This window comes from Anser anser (assembly GCF_964211835.1).
Source record: "Anser anser genome assembly, chromosome: 1".
NCBI lineage: Eukaryota > Metazoa > Chordata > Aves > Anseriformes > Anatidae > Anser > Anser anser.
This window is the reverse complement of record NC_139720.1, coordinates 198,540,888-198,560,415: the sequence shown is the minus strand read 5'-3', so window position 1 is coordinate 198,560,415 and position 19,528 is coordinate 198,540,888. Positions and strand designations below refer to the sequence as shown.

Here is a 19,528-nt window from a genome sequence, read left to right as displayed (position 1 = left end):
TTCTACTCCATTTGTTGAAAACGATTTCAAAAAATATCAGGAAATGCTCTGTGTTTCTATTCTAAAGAATACATAAACCACCTCTAGTGAATGTGATGAAGAGGAAATGGTTTCTACATTTATAGAAAGTGTAAAAGCTGCCAACCAACATTTTGTGTACATCACAAATTATTTATCCCACTGCAATCTTTTCTGACAACAAGGTAATTGCTTCAATAATACAAAAACTAGAAAATAGCTTTTGCCACACAAATCTTAGTAGTACATAAAATAGAATGCAGGGCGTAACTATGGAACAGAAAATCATATTATGAGGAATATATTTCTTCATAGCACAATTCTTTCAGTATTGAATTCAGAGGATCATTTCACTTATTCTTTTTTTTTGTTGTTTTTTGTTATTACTATTATTCTTTTTTTACCTGAAAAGTTCCATGTAAATTAGTAATTCTCATTGTTGGAGAATACCATTTTGCATCACAGCAGAAATGCTTCTTTTCTCTAAATGTAAATAAAGAAGGAGATGAAAAAGATCTGCAAACATTAAAAATTTGACATCAAAAAAAGATGAAAAATCTGTACAAGCCATGTCAGAGAAAAGGTATAGGGCAGCAATGGCAGAACAATCCCTGCAACATGATCAGAGAAAGGAGGGTAGCTAATGAGTCAAGACTGATATTAAACATCTTAGTAAAGCAGTTTGATCACTGGAAAAATGTGTAATTTTAACTCAGGCTGTTCCATGGTGAAATTCCTTTCCTGTAACACCATTAAAACACATTTTTTGGAAAGTTCTTTGATATGCCTCCCCATAACATAAAAGCCAGGACCTCTGCCTGTCCTTCAAGAGTAGATTAAGGCATTAGAAATGTAACGAGGAACATTAGGCCAAGGAATAAATTGCAGGCTCTGCTTCTGCGGGGGAAAGTGAATCCATCTTTTTGCTGAGCAAGTAAGCTACACCAGAACGGTGGATAAATGAAGTTACTGTGCGCTTTGCTGTCTGTGTTCAAGCTTTGTCCCTACATCTTATCTTAAGCAAACTTTCAGTAATATTTAGGCAATAAAGTGGAGGGTCCAAAATATTTCCTTAACTCAGGTCTTCGTTTGATATGTGCCATTTTTTGGATCCTCCATTCCCAGTGTACTAAATGGGGATATAAATTTGTGCTATGTTTCAACGACCTACCTTGGCATATCCTCTCTACATTTACCCCAACAACTTTCCAATCATTGAAGGAAGTTGGACCTCTATAAAGTGTTCACTGATATCAAAATACAAAGTAAAACATGCCTGTGGCAACACTATTGGGCAGCCCTAACCCTCTGATGTGCACCCTGGCCATTCCCCAGCTGCATCCAAGGACGTCCACCTCAGTGGGAGGGCAACCCTGGGCTATAGGTCCTCTGGTCTGGTCTCCATCAAGAAACTGGGACTGCAGAGTGTCCTATGAGTAGCATGGAGATACAAACACAGTCATAGGACCAACACTAACAATACAGGTAATGAGAAGTACATATCTAGGTCTTAACGCCTTCTTTAGAAAAGCATGCATCTTAGGTCTAAATTGTAATTGCTTCACAGCTGAGAGTAATGCCCCAAACAATGGTGCTTGTGACTTCAAGGACATGATAACATAGCCTTTAAAAGATCTTTTACTTAACATTTCACTGCAGCTCTGGGTATTGCTTCTTTCTTGATATAGCCCCAGAGCAGGATTGACTGAGCACCCTAGTTAGGTATCATTCATTCTGAGCTGACGAAAAGGCACTAAAAAGCCAGGAAGAGAATGAACGCTCCATTTACTTCTGAAGTTAAGATGATCAAGGGGTATGAAAGGTGTATGTGGGGTGGGGGGAAGGAGGGAGAGGGAGGGAGAGTCATTTACTAATATAAAAGATTTTCAAAAAAAAATCATAAGAGATTCTGTCACAGTTTGCTGTGCCTGTCATCAGTGATAAGATATTGATGTAGCATGACACAAATAAAGAAGTACAACAATAATAATCTCTTCATCTTTTTCAGTTTTTCATGTTCCCGATAAGTGTCATACCTTCTTGTGAGTATTAAGGTAGAATAAAGGAAGTAAATGACAGTTTCAGATGGAGTGTTTTTGATAAATACAAGTTGTTACAGTAGAGGTTTATTGTTTCAATTTTTCTTAATACAGAACCCACTGCTGCTCCTATTGATGTCAAAGCTACGAGTTTGTCTGTATCAGAGATTCTTGTTGCGTGGAAACATATTAAAGAAAGTCTAGGAAGACCACAGGGATTTGAGGTATGAACACAGAATATCATAATGAGAAGTCTTGTTGCTTTTGCTAGCGTTGTGTTCTGTTAAAATGTGGAGTAGTGAAACTTCAATAGAAATTATACTCATTTTAGCATACATATGACTAGCTGTAGAACAACGGTCAGAGCTGTAGCACTGGCACATCTTTTATTTATTAGTGCTTGAAAACTGTTCAACACCACTTCTTATACCATCTTTTTGACAGTTCAAAAAAAAACTAAAAGAACTGCAAGTGACCCAGCATGCCTCTTTCACAGGCTGGGGAAGATTAGGTATTGACTGTTTCCAGCTCGAAGCGACCAGTTCAAACTTGTTATTTACTGAGAGCAACCAACATACAGAAAAGAAACAGCCTCTTCCATTCATGTGCTCTCATCCAGCAGTGGCTGGGGGACATCTGCTGGGCAGACCATAAAAGGTCGGATGTCAGGAGAGGAAGCAGTAGCAGCGCAGTCCACAGACAAAGCTCTGCTTAGAGACAGCCCTTCGTGAGCAGGGACATGGAACCAGCATAGGCAATGGACCTTCTTGCACTTTTAGATCCAGTTGTAGCATCAAATCCAGTTTAAGATCCAAACCTCCAGGAGCTAAACCTATCTTTTGGGGACACCATGACCCCTCCTGACCTTGAGGTTCAGGCTGTGCTGCTGCTCAAGGTATAACTCAGCTAGACCCAATTTACCGATTTGGCATTTCAGGTTATTTGACCTGCTTCAGTTATTTTGAGAGTGCTGGCTCTTTCCTGCTTGCCTGCAGTAACAAAGAAAAGAGGGGAAACAAGTAGATCTGAGGCAGATACCAATGCTACAAATACCTGAAGACAAATAAGATGAATCCAAAAATAAGCTACAGGATAGAAATCAACATAAGTAATATCAATGATTAATATTATTAATATCAAAGAATATGCATCTTGAATATTTTCTAGTATAAGTTGCCAGTATTTCATATAGCACCCTAAACTCAACTCCTGTGAAGAATTTTTTTTTAACTTGAAGAAAATTATATTTACCTCCAGGAAGTCCTTAAAAATTATTATCAAGAAAAACTCTAAGTTATAATTTTTTACACCCTTCATGTGCTCTTGTTATTAGTGTTTGGTAAAAGCAAGATAGATCCATTATTGACTAAGATTCATCTCTGACTTATGTTCATATGTAAATGATGTTCCCAGTTCAAAGTTTCTTTAGAAAAATAACTTAAGGCCTGTATTTGTACTTTCAGCCTGCATAAAGGGTGTTTGAAACTGGGGAAGAAAAAAAAAAAAAAAGATTGCTTCTGAGACTTTTATGCCTTAACATGACCCTCACTTCAGCAGATTAGCCAAGTACCTGCTTAATTTGATTTCCTTGATCCAGATTAGGCATGAATTCAAATTCAAGCAATTCAAATGGAATATTTTAAAATAAGACATGCCCTCGGGTTTTCTTTAGTAATAAGGACTTACCTCTTGCATCTTCTACAGTGACTCTTTGAGTCCTCTTTCTGTAAGCCATGATCCAAATGCTTAGATCACCCCAGGACTAGATCACCCCAGGACTATTATATTTAGTTCTCACAAAACTTCTTTGGCTCAGTGTTATAGTGCCACCCTCATCCACCTGAGACCTGCACTGATAAAAAGAGGGTCCTGGCAGCAGAGCCCATGCTCACCCACAGCCTCCTCTGCAGTCTGCTCTCTGCACTTCAGTTTTAACAGTCCTCTGAGCTACGTTTGTGTCCTGTGACCTATTAGCACACAGTGTCTCCTCAGCAGCATGTCCAGGCAAGTGTTGGGGTCTGGCAGCCATCACCAATGGCCTTTGGGAGGAAAAACAGGTGCTCCACCAGAGCTACCACACTCTCCAGCACAGCCTTTGGCTGGATGGCCATGTCCAGGACAGCACGTTTACCCCATGCTTTAGACACAGTTACTTTTTTTTCTACCTGATTTGCTGTAGCTTCTTGGTACTTAGCTACTCCTGTATTGCTCCACAGTCCAGTCTGTGCAGGCTGTGACCACAGAACCCACTCACTCATCTGGGTCTCTCACTTGTCTGAGTCTCCTTCCCATACACATCTCCATGCTGAACTCTGCAAACTCTCTGTCAGTTCTCTCTCATTGTACTTTAGCCCAACTGTTCCCTTATGTTAAACATATTTTTACCCCTTTGCACATGGCTCACTTCAAGCAGCAAAACTGATACCTAAACATTTACCTTTAGGAGTGTTATATACAAAAGAGAACAAAATTATATCCAATAGAGATGATATTCACCTTGGAAATGTTGTCCCTCTCCACACTGAAGTGTTCCACTTGCTACTAACCTCAGTCTTCAATTTCCAGGCCAGTCTTTTATCCTCTGAAATAACTTACTCACTGTACTGTCTTTTTCTCTTCAAAAAGATGGCTTTTTTGTTACTCCCTCTCACACATCTTGATGTCTTTTAAATTGCACCTACAATTTTCACTCTTATTCTCATTCCATCGATCACATAGATTCTCAAAATGTTCTATGAGCTTTGTCTTACATCATTTTAAAATAAAAACATAGATTTTCTTTTTCAAGTGAAAATGATTTCTCTAGAAATTTATTCTTTCATAACTTTAATGTATTTTATTTTTACCTACATGCCACAAAGCAGTTCTCTTAGCTCTAAAGATGCATCCTAATGTTAGATGGCTGTGACAAACAGTAGACTCTTCATAACAGAAGTGGTCTTCCTGTCCTGGAAAGCACTTAGACCTGCAGACTGCAGCATACTCTGATGCCAACTGTAGCACTTAATTGCTGCTTCTCTCATGGACTTCTTAGGAATTAATTTGGAAATTATTATTGATATAGCAGTCATTAACATTGAACTTTATTAATAATTTGGCTCCTCACTGTACTGTACACCAATTTTAGGATTCTATCATGAAGATTAGAGAGTAAATATTTCAAGGAAAGGATCTGCAGTTGACAGAACACAAAAATGAAACTAAAAATATGTTGCTGCTTCTGTCTACTTATCTACATGAGGGAATTAGAGTCTTCTGAGGCTGTTGCTTTTATTTGCAGGATTTTTTTTTAACTTTTCTCTCTTTGTTCATTTAGCCAGAATTTCTTTGCTCACTTTCTGACAGAGGAATATTTAAGGGAGTAGTGTTTGCTCTTTTTTGTCCTCATTCCCAGAAAGAAAAAAAAAATATGATCAGAGCAACCCTTACTCAATAAACAGAAGAATAGATGTTACTCACCTGCATGATCCAGCAGGACAGAACGCAACCCAAGGATGATATTGCTTGAGTGTTCAGTTCTGTTTTGGGGAAGGATATCCTCAAAAAGGATATGATAACTGAAAGGATCAGTTAGTCAGTACATTAGACTATCCACTTAGGAATTCTAAGTCCACACTATAAGCCTAATTTTGCTAACATACTCACAGCATCTCTTTAAACCATTCCCTCAGTGCAAAACTCATCCTGTACAGTGGGACACTGGGATACTGTACAGTGGGATCCTGTACAGTGGGACATTGTAGCTAAACCCTCAAAAAAAAAAATATATATATGGTCATTTTTTTGCTTTCCATTATGATTCACTTTGCTCAGCTTCTATAAACACTAGTTTAATTTAAAAACTTATTTTGAAATTTTTATCATATTTAGTACAGTGCTGAACACAGCCTATAGTGCTCCATTAATCCATAAATAGCAAGTAATGAATGTACAAAAATCCAGTGACTTTGGGAAAAAAAAAAAAAAGAATGATTTCTCTTTTCTTAACAATTATCTTCCACTGTAGAATTGTTGTGGACCACAAGTAAAATGTTCAGTTCAAATGTTGTTGAGCCTTATGCAAAATAATCTGACTCGCCATTCTATTTTCATGTTTCAATTTGTATTTTGCCTGTGGTCACCACAGCTGTGACAACCACCTACCCGCTCATTAAATCTCCTGGCCTTTTAGCAACAGTATTATGGAAGGGGGGGAGTGTTCCCTAGCATTTGAATGCTTGGGCTCTAATCAACAAAAGTGACAGAATATTAACTACATACAGACAAGTTCACAGTGACCCAATTTCACTCCAGCCCTGTTTGCACTTTGTACTAAGGAGTAATGAAAGGCAAAGTAACTTGTCCAATTGCACATTGTCATCCCTGAAAGTCAGTGTTATGTCACATGAGTTTTATGCAAGGTTTTCTGTACTCATTTGCATCTTCCAAAGCACATATTATTCCTGACTTTGGTACAGATTTGTCAGCTGTCCACCCGACCTTACTAAATATGTGTCAGCTACACTCTGATAAAGTAGAAGTAGCTTGAAAACTTTGTCAGAATGGTAGAAAAATACAGTGTGTGGTTAATACTTATTGTTTAGAATCCATAACCTGAAGGTTATAAAATCTATTTCAGCCTCAGGCATTATTTTCTTTGTGACTCACTGAGAGTAGGGAAAGAAAAGGGAAAGAATTACTAGCTGGAAGAACAGATATTTTTTGTTTTCTTCATTCTTTTCCAGCTAATACTTAAGTATAGATCACAAAGCTCATGTCTTTGCCTTTGGAATTCCCTTGAGAGGTAGGAGCTTGACTAAACTAATCAACAGATTAACTTGAAACGAAACAAAACGAAACAAAAAGGAAAGGAAAGGAAAGGAAAGGAAAGGAAAGGAAAGGAAAGGAAAGGAAAGGAAAGGAAAGGAAAGGAAAGGAAAGGAAAGGAAAGGAAAGGAAAGGAAAGGAAAGGAAAGGAAAGGAAAGGAAAGGAAAGGAAAGGAAAGGAAAGGAAAGGAAAGGAAAGGAAAGGAAAGGAAAGGAAAGGAAAGGAAAGGAAAGGAAAGGAAAGGAAAGGAAAGGAAAGGAAAGGAAAGGAAAGGAAAGGAAAGGAAGAAAGAGAGAGAGAGAAAGAAAAGAAAGAAAGAAAGAAAGAAAGAAAGAAAGAAAGAAAGAAAGAAAGAAAAAGAATAAGAACGAAAGAATGACAGAATGAAAAAGGAAGGAAGGAAGGAAGGAAAGAAGGAAGGAAGGAAGGAAGGAAGAAAGGAAGGAAGAAAATCTTGAACATCGTTTTCAGGGGGGATTACTTCATATAATAATATGTTTACATCATATTTTCTTTTCAAAGAGAAATATACAGGAGTTTTTGCTGTTCCTTGGATGTTATTTGTCTGTTTTTACAATGGAACAGAAAATTGCATCTACGTGGTACTGAAATCTTTTTCTAAATGTAATGAAGTATTTCTCAAGGTTATTTAGAAAGGATATGACTGCTTCTACCAGAGGTTAGTAAAGCAAGACAGAAAAAAAGAGGAATTAGTGTTTCATCAGGCTGAATATCAGTTTATCAGACTTTGCTTTCTGAATGAATGAATTTTCCCAAACATGCAATAAACAAACGAATATTTTTAAACATAAGTCAATTTAGCATTCAAAGTTACTCATATGCAGATTCAAACCAATCTAAAATCCTGAAGACTATCAACATTTGTCACAGCAGTCCAACTGTTTTTCCAGTCCTTAATGTACGGATCACACTCCAGATTTCTCATGAGGGTCTCAAGAGAGGCATGCTCTTTATAATGTCTGTATCTTGAATACTTTTCTACAAGACTGCTTGTTTTCTATTACCAAACATCAGAAACCTAAAAAGTATTGCTTTTTCATAAGAAAATATGACTAGATATTTGATAATACTCCTCGAGGTTGAGGTACGATATTGGTCTTCATCCTATGTGTGTGCAGGAATATGTGGGAGAAGAGAATACCTGAAAAAAGAGAAGGAGGATGCCAGCTACTCCAGAGAAGACCCCAGAACCTAGGAGTAATGAACAGTGTTTTCTTTCCCCTTTTCAGTCAGCAAACATTTAGGTGAGAGGGAAGCAACTGAGATTGACTGAACTTTTTGCAGGAACTCATCACCTTGTTCTGAAGTACAATCACATCAATATTTTGAAGTGATACAAAAAAGCAGCAACAGATGATACAAAAAGCATTACTTCTGTCCTAAGTGCTTGGTTCTACGTTGCTTTTGTACTGGTCCTAACATGCATGACTGCACAGTGTGCCAGTTGAAGGAGCTAATATGTTTTCTGCTAATGATAATAAAAACAGGTTTTATGCAATGTTAATCATGGCTTTTTCTTTTTTTTTTTCTTTTTTTTTTTTTCTTTTTTTTTTTCATTTTTTCCCCAGGGCTATTAGCAGTTCTTTCAGTTCACTTTTCTTTCCTTCTCCCTTAGCATTTTCTGTATTCTGAGATTTCTTCAAGTTCATTTTCAGTTACAGCGGTACTGTTGGTGTTGATAAATACTCAGTCAGAGAGACCAGAAAAGTTTGTGTGTCTTGTCCAGCCTGCAGCAAACACTCCTATTCATCTTACCTACTTCAGGTTCTATTTGAAATGCCTAATTTGGAGCTTTAATTCTCTGGTCAACAGAAAAAGTATCTAGACAGTAACTCCTTGCTAAATTTAGAGAAGATGGCCTGCAGTTAGGTTAAATGAATTTATAACAAAATGGCATTATGCTCACCTTAGAAACCAGTTGGGGGGAAAAAAGTAGTATTATTTTAGATACCTTTAAACCTAGAACTTTAAAGAAGTTGTCTGCAAGTATTACAGGTTCAAAAGTCATAAGATAAAAGAATTTTTAATATGTTAATTTACTTTTAAGGATTGTTTAATCAATGATCAGGACAAAGCAGAAGACTGTGTGTTCCTGCATCTTCTCCAGTCAGTTGTTTAATCATTATTGTTTTCTCTCCAGCATGAAGAGCTGGGTTTCTGGGAACCAGACATAAACATTTGCTAATCTTTTTCTACATGAAAAACAACATAAAGTACAGCAAAATTTTAAAACCTTACAAACAATAATGTATTAAATGGACCAAATGTTTTTTTTTTCCTCTTTTTTTTCTTTAATTTTTTAAAACAGGCTAATCTTTCATGATTTATGCTTTATGTTATGTCAATATTCAAATGTAGCATTAATGGAAACCTATTCTAAGAGCGGTAAATCCCCTTTCACAGGTACAAATTCAGGCTGCAGAAAATAAGTCGTTTTTTTTTAAATGCACATATAGGTATAAATAAACAAACCTGTTTTATGAATCGTGTATCACTTTTAAAGATCAGCAGTATCTTCACCTCCGTATAAATCAACGTAAACTGCCATGCCTTAGCCAGTCTTAATTAACAATCATTAGGTTTTTTGTTTTGGTTTGTTTTTTTGTAGTCACTTTTTCCTTTAGTTCTTTTAGCCATCAATAAATGGATGTGTACATGAAGAGTTAAAGAGAGAAGCATATTTTGAGATCAAAGTCCAAACTCACCTGGCAAAACTTTAAGGAGAATTTTAAAAGCAGGGACCAAACGTTTAAGGCTTTGAAGTAAGGAAGAAACTGAAATAGAAGCATTGCCAAATTGCATTTCATGATTTTGCTCATTAATACAATATAATCATTCCCCAAAGAAAACCCCTTTGCCAAGGGGCAATGCTTTTGTCATGTAGTGCATCTGAAGTAGCTATTTTTGCAGACTTGACATGTCAAAATACAATTAGTTTTAATGCCATATAAGCAGTGCTGGAGAGCATCACTATTTGGAAAATAATGTTTTAACAACAACAACAAAAAAAGCTTCAATGCAAAACCTGGGGGCTCTCTACTGTCTTGTACATTACATTCACTTGGGATATGAGGCCCTGTGAATAAGCTACCACAGCAAGAGCTACTGAGATACTTCTAATTTTGGCTTTCTTAGAATAAGGATTTCATTACTTCAGTTACATTTCCACACCTGCCACTGTCCACCTGTGTAAACTTGGGCAAGTCACTTTTCCTTTCTGACCATTTCTCTGTTGGATCCTCAGCAGAATTGACTAACTGGATGTTAGGGTCTCCAGGACGTACTCCCTCTCACTATCCATTCATATACTGATTAATACTATGTCACTCTCAACCTGTAGTGTCAAGTTTGTAAACGTGTGTTAGAAGTAAAATGGATTAATCCAACTGCCTAGCAGTTAGAGGTTCATTCCTACCATGTGAATGAGTGATTGTTTATTCTTTTTTTCCCTCCAAGAAGGATGTCAATAGATGTTACTCCAGATACCAACAGTATTAGTCAAGCATTCAGATAGTGAAATACCTCAGTGAATCATATTTAAAGAACTTGTGAATACAGCTAGAATTGCTATCTGATCTGTAATTCAGCTAAGAATTAATAGAACAGGTACATGAAGTTGACAATTAAAGGAGTTGATTTTTAGTTGGCTCAGACAGATACACCCTCCATCAAAGGTAACAGAGCCACTTTACTTAAGTGAAGATATGAATTCAAATGTAAAAATTTGCAGCCATATCTTTCTAGATATATTTTTCTTTAATGGCAGGCCTATAAAAGGCCAACATTGTACTCATTGGTCTTATTTTCCTATGAATCCCTTGGTGTTTTTAGTTCACCATTTTTTGGGATACATTCTCAGGAGTGCTGTATTGTCCATGACCTTTTTCTCAGAGGAAAAGTTATCCAGATATAACATGAATAACTTATTATGAAGTAACCAACTTCATCAAAAAGGTCAAAATGTGGAATAAATGCAAGTAGATCTCATGATGAAAAACAGAAAGCTGAATACAGCTGTTTCAATGGCATATTAGTGACATCTTCCATTAGGGAGAGTAGTGCAATATGAGAATTACCTTTCTTGAGTAGGTCACCTAGAAATATTAGTGAGAGACAGTACTGCTTTGCTTTTTTTTTTTTCCCCAGTTATGCCCTGAAAATATCTGTTGTCTGCAGAAAGAGACTAGTCAAATTCTTAGCTCAGCACTATAACTTCTTTTCATGTAATATATTTTATGATAAATTCAGTACAGATGCAAGAAATATGGACTAAACACCAAATATCATTTAGGTTTGCTATGTCTGAAAAGAAATGGCAGACACATACTATCAAAATTACATTCACAGGAAACTTGTTTATATCCAAGAACTAAAACAGAATCCACTTCCTTCTTTTTCATCAGACAAGATTTTTCAGATCGATGCAAGATTTCCGTAGTTATTCTGTCATTTCCTATTCATTGCACTGATAAGAAACCTTTTGCCTCTGATCAGTACAGGGCCAGGAAGTGAATATTACTCATGCCACTTTTTAACTGATGTGGTCAGAACTTTCCAGGTGAAGGTAGATATTTCTGGTCACCTACAAGTGGCTGAGCTCACCTTGAATTCTCTGAAATACTTTTGACTTCCTGCCAGAACTCATCCTCTGCGCGTTGGTCTTGCAAGTCACATCTTTTCATGCCAGTACACAGTAATTACATATTCTTTAGGTAATACTATGATATTCCGATTCTCACCATTTTTTAGGACTGAGCATTTTTTGGATCTGAGGTTAGACTACAGTTCCCATGTGTTTACCAGGGCCTGATGATCACACAACAGGCAAGACTGGCAAAGAAACCTACCACAGGATAGCTTGTAAAGGTAGAGCTTCCAAAACACCTATATTAATCCTTCCTTTGATCACTCATTTGCAGGTTGGTTACTGGAAGGACATGGAGCAGGAAGAAGCAGCAGGAAAGGTCAAAACTGAGGGAAATGAATCATCTGTCCTCCTGACAGGGTTAGAAGGAAATACATTATATCACCTAACCGTGAGGGCATACAATGCTGCTGGGTATGGACCACCTAGCACCGCTGTGCGTGTAACAACCAAGAAATCACGTAAGTGATCTCAGTAACTTTGCTCAAAATGAGAAGTCAAGGAGCAAACTCTGCCCTCTTTGATGTCCCTTTAATAAGATCATACAGTAATCAGGAATTATATATAGTTTTGATTCATGGCTTTGCTTTGATACATACATGTGAATTCTTATTATTTTGCATTCATAACAAATATTATTTTCATAGAAAGTAAGGCATTCTTGACAAAGAAAATTGAGACAAAACCATTCAAGTTCACAAGTTCTGTAAAGTCTATAGGTTGGGTTGCATCAACCCACCACAATTCTGGTGGGGGGAAAAAAAAAAAAATCTCTACCTAGAGTTGGAAGCCTGCTAACACATGTAGTTGTAAATTTATTAAAAGATTGACATACTTTTGATTTTAAAGGTGATTTTAAAGGAAATATCTACAAATATATTTATGTACATGCTGTTATTTTTTTTCCCCAGCTCCCAGTCAAGCACCAAGTAATATTATGTGGATACAGGATGGCTCTCAAGTTTCTCTTGGGTGGGAGCCAGTTAGACCTCTAGCTAATGAATCTGATGTAATGGGATACAAGGTCAGTGACTCCCCTTCACACACCTTACTCTCTTCTAAACGACTACTTCTCTTTCCTGTTTGCTTTTTTTCTCTTTGCTGTTTTCCTGCGCAAGTATGCTGTATAGATTATCTGCAATAACATTTCACCAGAAAATGCAATAAATAAAAATGAAATGTGCAAGTATTTTCTGTGTTGTGACTTTCAGCTAGTGATTATAGACTGAACAAGCTCAATCTGAGGGGATCAGTTCAGCATATATGGCTCAGAAGTGGCTATTAATAAGACCAGCCTGCAATGAAATTCCTACTAACACTTCAATTTGACTATGTTTACAGTAAGATTTAAAGAAATGAAGAAGAATGAGACATCTTACAATGACTTTAAAAATAATATTTTTATGGAGCAGAAAAACTCAAATACTTAGGTTTGTTTGTTTGTTTTTTAATTATGCTGGTGATTTTCAACAATTGGTGATGGTAATATCTGGCATTTAAAGTTTTGAAGTTCTAAAAAGCAAAATCCAGATTAACTCTTAAATAACAAATCATGAAAAGCAGTGGAATTCACCTCAATCTTTTAAATCAAAATAAAATGTTTTTTGTATTCTTAGTGAGGTTTTTATGGGTGTCTTGAAGCATACATATGATCATTTCTCTCTAGACTATGATCTGATGTTCTCTCTGATACAACAGAAAATATCACCAAGGACATGTAAATTGATTTAAAATAAGCCAGAAACTGCTTTAAACTTTATCAGGATCATTGAGATTCTGAAAGAACATAGACTGACTACTTTGGTTTTTTACACCTATCAGACCTTTACAGTTTTGTCTGGGAACAGAAACTCTTATGCAGAAATACCAAACAGACAGCAATGTACATGCTTGCATTCCTTCCACTTGGCATAAGCATGTACAGGAGATGCAGGGTTAGATCTGAGCTATTCACTGTTACTTAGCCAGCTAAAGTAAACACAGTTAAGGACTTTTTTTTAGGGCATTTTCATTACGTTTGAAGCTGGATTCTTTCAACAAAAGTGTGAATATCCATACGAATTTGGGGATAATAATTTATTCAAATGAAACCCAAAATGCTTTTCAAAGAATGTTTGTCACTTGGGGAAAAAAAAAAAAAGTGTAACACCTAATGGTGGAGAGGGCAAATCCTATATCATTGCTTGGATCCTATTCGATGTCTTTTCACATTCATTAATTGCCAATATACTTTGCTGCTGCTGTTTTGAAGCCATTTGGGATGGGAGGAGGGGGATAGGGAAGGGAAATGTAAAAGCAGGTGACTGTTCAAATGTCACATCCAGAAATTGTCACATACAGAAGTCCTTAATGAAAGCATGAAACAGCTAACATTTCAGTGGCTGTGTTATCTGCACAAAATATCTGGTACATAGCTTGCATGGTCACTATATCCACCATCTCCTTTTTTGACCATAGGTATTATTTAGGCAAGAAGGACAGAGCAACAGTCAAGTTATAGAAACACAGAAAACTTCTGCAGTGGTACTTCTTCCTGATGTTGGTGTCTACATTATTGAGGTCTGTGCAGTCAGTGAAGGAGGTGACGGGACCACTAGTCCCCAGATCAGAGTTCCATCTTTTGCAGGTAAGGCTACACTTATATGTGGAAGAGTGGCAATTACAGTAATGCGCAAAAATTAGTAACTCTACTACTCTCTATCTGAAGAAAAAAAAAAAAAAAGGTTCTCACATTTCTCTAGCTATTAGACAAAATCATTAACTGGAACATTTAGTTTCTATGTTGTGACATAGATATCTAATGCCATTTGAGATTCTCAAGAGTATCTGATGCATCTATATGGGGCTGATGAACAAATCACAGGATTTACAAGAAACCTCTGCCTGTATAGGGTAGCTTCTGGAAACCTAATTGAGCCCTAGATATCTACACATGCCCTAGATGTCTCAAATTCCATTATAGTGAGATAAGATGTGATGTAATCCATACAGACCAATAGTGGTGACTAGACAGCAATTCAGCTAACCTTCCAGGCAGACAGAATTTAAATATTTTTACATGGGCATATAAAAGCATTTGAGATGTTTTAAGATATCACAAACATTTGCACAGAACTGGTTGGTATGATCCAGAACTTAAAGGACACACACATCACTCTGGACCACCAGCTGGAGGTGTAACACCTAAAACACCTAAAACAGCATCAGGTATCTGCATTTAGGTAGCTGAATCCTGTGTGTGTGCCCATGTTAAAATAAGCTGTGTTTTTCTTAGGTTCCACTGACCTGATTAGATATGACTTTATTACAGTATTAATTTAATCATGCAGTAACTGATGATGGCTAGCTTCTATTTCCTCAGTTAAAGCAATATGTTAAAAGAATTTCAAGTAACAATGTTACACAGTTAAGAAAGAGATCTAAGGATTAGTGGGAAAGATAAAAAGAATTATATTGTCTGTTGCCAAAGAAAACAAGGTATATTAATTCTAATTTTTTAATAACACCTTAAAAATGTACTAAACATTGCTTGTTAGTCCATACAGAGTACTGTACAAAAGGTATAGGCTTGAAACTTCAATCTAGACCTAAAATTTCAACTCTAACTAAGGCACTGTGCTATGATCTAAAAGGTCACTAGACTACAGGGCAAAAGACCTGGACAAACATCAAGATAAAGGATTAGATTTCACTCTTTCTTCCAGGAAGAACATTTATGATTGTGCACTTTCTGCAGCCTAATTCTTTATGAGGATTAAGGCATAAAACTCACCTATCCTTTTGGAATTTCCTATTTATTTACAGACTGAATATGATGAATCAGAATGTGAGTTTCTGTAGATATCATCATAAAATCCCCAATTTCTTTATGTCTGTGTAGGGATCCTAACCTGGGATTGCAGTTCTCTCAAGCTAATGCCTTGCCCAAAATTAGACTTTTGCTGAGCATTAAAGGATAAAAATTTTAGCCAAAATTTAGTACCTAAATGTTCTGAGAATTGTTTGCATTGTTTCTTCTTTAGTTACTTTGCTTTTTATTTTAGGAGGTAAAGTAACGAGTGCTCAAACCACCTTACATGTGTTCTCTACTTCCTCGTCCTCCGTAACATTACTTTTGGCACTGATGGTTCCTTCAACTTCATGGTGAAGACTGGAGACTTTGTTGTTGTTATTTGTTTGCTTTAGCTTGATGACACCAAGGAATGGAGTTTTATGTCCATGGATCAACAGGAGAGCCAAGCTAATGCTTAAAGACCCATAGAAATACCTGTGGTGCACTTAGAGGAATGTTGAAGACAGTCAAAAATTCATCAGGTTTTTTTTTCTCTTCAGTTTTTGTAAAAATCCTCTGGGGAGGGGACTCTTCTTGGCCCAAAAATATGCAGATTGTATGTAATAAACTTTTGTAAGCAAACGTAATTTCTGTCAAATGTACTTTACTTTTTTAATATGTTCAATTTTGGTAACCCCAGTCATGTATCACTAGTTGTTTAAACAGTGGTGTCTAGTACAGTACATCTGTTTGGGTTAGAAAAAAAATAAATAAACTTTTTTAACTAGAGAACAAAGTTTGATACAGCTTTGTCTAATATTTCTTGCATCCCCTACAGCTGGCTGTTCTTATTGACAAGACAGCAAGACAGAAAAACTATAATTAAAATATGTATCCCATTGCAAAAGTACAGAGAAATTATTTTTAACATATATAATATATATTAAATTAGCAAAAAAAAAATTGTCAATAAAATACTAGACAGCACACTTAAAAAGTGACAAAATGGAGGAGAAAAGAACTCATTTGTTTTATTTCTAGGTAACCTGATCATAATTAAACACAAAATTTAAAGGAAACAAATACTATTGTTTTTCATCAAATGTTGCATGATTTAATGTCAAAAAATTCAAATATTTACTTTCAATATGAAATAAAAAGTCTATTCCTAATGCATATGACAATGAAATCTCCACTGGGCATTTAAACATGATATAGAGAAGGCTGCTAAGTGGACAAATAAAGCAATGCAAGAAGATAAACCTACTTTTTCCAAGCACTTCTCAGTTGTAACCTTTTTTTTTTCCACTGGGTCCATTTTTAAGTAAGATTCTACACTTTGTATAGTTGGAAAGCCAGTTAAAGCATATATGAGAGCATATAACAGAGAGAACATTAAAAAATTTTGAAATGTAGTCATTCACACATACAGACTCCTGTAGGATAGGTTTTGGAGAATGGTGTGTCTGAAAAGTGGTTGGATAATGAGCATCATTCCAATTATTTAGTTACCTGGATCTATTTCTATAGCTTACTAGATAGATTTATTCTTGTAGGGACTGTATGCTATCAGTTTTAATCCCTGCTTTTTGCTGTACCAAACAATTTTTCACTCAATATACAATTTGGACAACTTTTCTACATTTGAAGATGTTTCCATATATTGGCACCTGAATCAAAATGATCTCCATTGTATATGGTGTGCATGTTCGTACATTTATGGGGTGTGTGGTGTTATGAAGGATGGTGTTTTACTACCATGTGTCTAGGTATTGTGCGTAGGATGAACACTCCTTGTCTGGGAAAAATCAAGTCAAAAGAGTTCAAGAGACAAGTCCTAATGGCATAGTTCTTCTAGCTGTCCATCCTTCTAAAAGTTTTGATGTAAATCTGTTTTGGTTCATGTGTTCATTTTATTAATGCTATTATTTTGCCAGCTCACTAGCAAACAATACTTTGTATTTGGATAGTATGCTCTAATGGTGCCCTTTCTTAGCACCTTTAAAATAGTAGCCAAGAAAGCACAATTCTTGGTAGGTAAAAAGCTGACTGATGACTTTGTTTTGAATATTTTACCAGTTGAATTTTTCAGAGATGATTCAACTCAAACCTTTATTATTTTATTCAGGCAAGGTTCAGATTGGATATTAGCAAAAGGTTCTTCATTTGGTGGAACAGGCTACCTGGGGAAGTAGTCACAGCAGCAAACCTGCTGGACAATGCTCTCAGACACATGGTCTGATTTTGGGGTGGTCCTGTGTGGAGACATGAGTTGAACTTTATGATCCTTGTGAATACATTCCAACTCAGAATATTCTATGATTCTATCATTCTATGATTCTATGATTCTATCATTAAGATTAAAAATATATATATATCTGAAAAAGTAGGTTTTAAATGTAGTTAGTCACCATGTTGCTCAGAAAACAACGGCAGGATAATGAGCTGAACCCATACTGTTGTGTAGTTACAAACAGGAGACCTGTTTGTATCTCTGCTTGTGGAAAAGCCTCTGAGATAAAAGAAAGGAAGGTGAAATATACTTTGCTGATAGAACAAATTCAAAGAAAATAACTGCCTGTTGTATTTTGCAAAACAACAGCATTGCTACAAACCATCATATTTCAAAAGGTTGAAGCGAACAAGAATAAAGTGATGAACCAAAAAGTAAAATGGTTATTTTATAAATTAGCTAAGCATAATTTCCTCTATTTTTTATACAGTTGCTTGCCAATGCAGTTTATTTCAAAGTATTCAAAAAGGCTACTGTCACTGCTGTTGGAACTTTGGCTTTCTGAATACAATAAATGGCTATGCTTTATAAAAATAATGAAAGTCTGATAAGGAGATAGAGCTGCATCTAATTATATCTCAATCTCTAGTATGAAGATACAGATAGAAATAATGAACATACCATCATGTAATGTAGTTGTAATGCAGGGACAAAAAGGGGTATGTTTTATATTCGACATGAACAGAATATGTATTTTGCATCTGAATATATTAATAAATATGTTTTAAATGTTTAAGTACCTATGTATTACATATTTGTTACTTTGTAGAAGAGGATGTTCCCTTATCATGACACATTATTTTTTAGTTTCATTGAAGAACTCTTTCCTTTTTTATGTAAAAGATTGTAATAGTGCAGTCTAGAGTCACTTAGGAGGCTGTATTTTTGTATAATACCACAGTACCTGTTTGGAAGAAAATAATTGGAAAGAAACTTTGTTTTCTAGACCAAAAGAAAGATTCTGTCATGGCCCATATCAAAATGTTAGACATATTGTATACAATCTGTATATATACTATATATAATGGTATATACTATGTGGAAGACACAGTAATATAATAGTTCCTGTGTACTGTTATTGTAACATTAGATCTTTTTAATAAATAATTCTCTTTTTATTGACTTTTATCTTATCTCCTGTCAGCTCCTGAACTGTATTCATGGAAGACAGGGTGACAGAAACATTTTGGATTCCAACAGCAGCAACCTTTTAATTACACGATTTTCAGTAAGAAAATTATGAATCTGAAATAGTAAATGTGGACAATTTTTGCATCTTTCTAATTTCAGATATATTTTAGTTTCCCTGGACGGATATTACTTTCATAATTAAATAACTGAAAGCCACAAGGAAGGCTAGAACTCTTAACATGAAACTAACAAACTGCAAAATATGTCTGTGAATTAGTTTCAGAAATAAAAGCTCTCTGGAATTTTAAAAGATCATGAAAAGATGTGCTTTATAAGGAAGCCACCAAGGAAATTCCATTGTATAATGAAACAGTTTATTGGAATGCTCTGGCATGTGTAATGTTCCTTCAAGTGTCATCAATGGCCAAGCAGACTCAAAAGCACAGCATGACAATTTCATGTTCTTTTGAAAAGTGTAGTTGTTTTGTCTTACACTTGAAATATTTTGTGTGAAAAATCACAGGAAAAAAAAGCTTTCAAAAAGATGCATACCCTGTTGGGGGGGGGGGGGGGAATGTAATAATGGATGTCCTAATTATATCAATTTTTTTTTTGATAGTTTCATTTTAGTTTTTAATAATCCCCTATCGCTTCTTTATGAAATGTATGCCTATACAGGTAAATGACTTTGCAACACAGTAAGAAGTCAAAAAGCCCATTTGCCCATTTTGGAAATAAAAATAGATTGCCACAGTCTCCATTAGAACTGAGACTTCAATTTCAAAATTGGTATGGCTTAAAT

At 35.8% G+C, this 19,528-nt stretch overlaps 1 protein-coding gene across 4 annotated transcripts in view; it reads left to right on the top strand.

Annotated features, from left to right (window-relative positions):
- CNTN5 (contactin 5) overlaps nt 1–16,098 on the top strand; it is a 677,796-nt gene extending 661,698 nt beyond the window's left edge. For all 4 annotated transcript variants that reach the window (XM_083820927.1, XM_083820925.1, XM_083820928.1 and 1 more), the window contains 5 exons: nt 2,172–2,281; nt 11,805–11,991; nt 12,442–12,554; nt 13,988–14,156; nt 15,574–16,098. In XM_083820927.1, the coding sequence (XP_083677053.1) occupies nt 2,172–2,281; nt 11,805–11,991; nt 12,442–12,554; nt 13,988–14,156; nt 15,574–15,677 (683 nt within the window). In that variant the 3' untranslated portion in view covers nt 15,678–16,098. The remainder of the gene's footprint in view (nt 1–2,171; nt 2,282–11,804; nt 11,992–12,441; nt 12,555–13,987; nt 14,157–15,573) is intronic.
- The last annotated feature ends 3,430 nt before the right edge of the window (nt 16,099–19,528 follow it).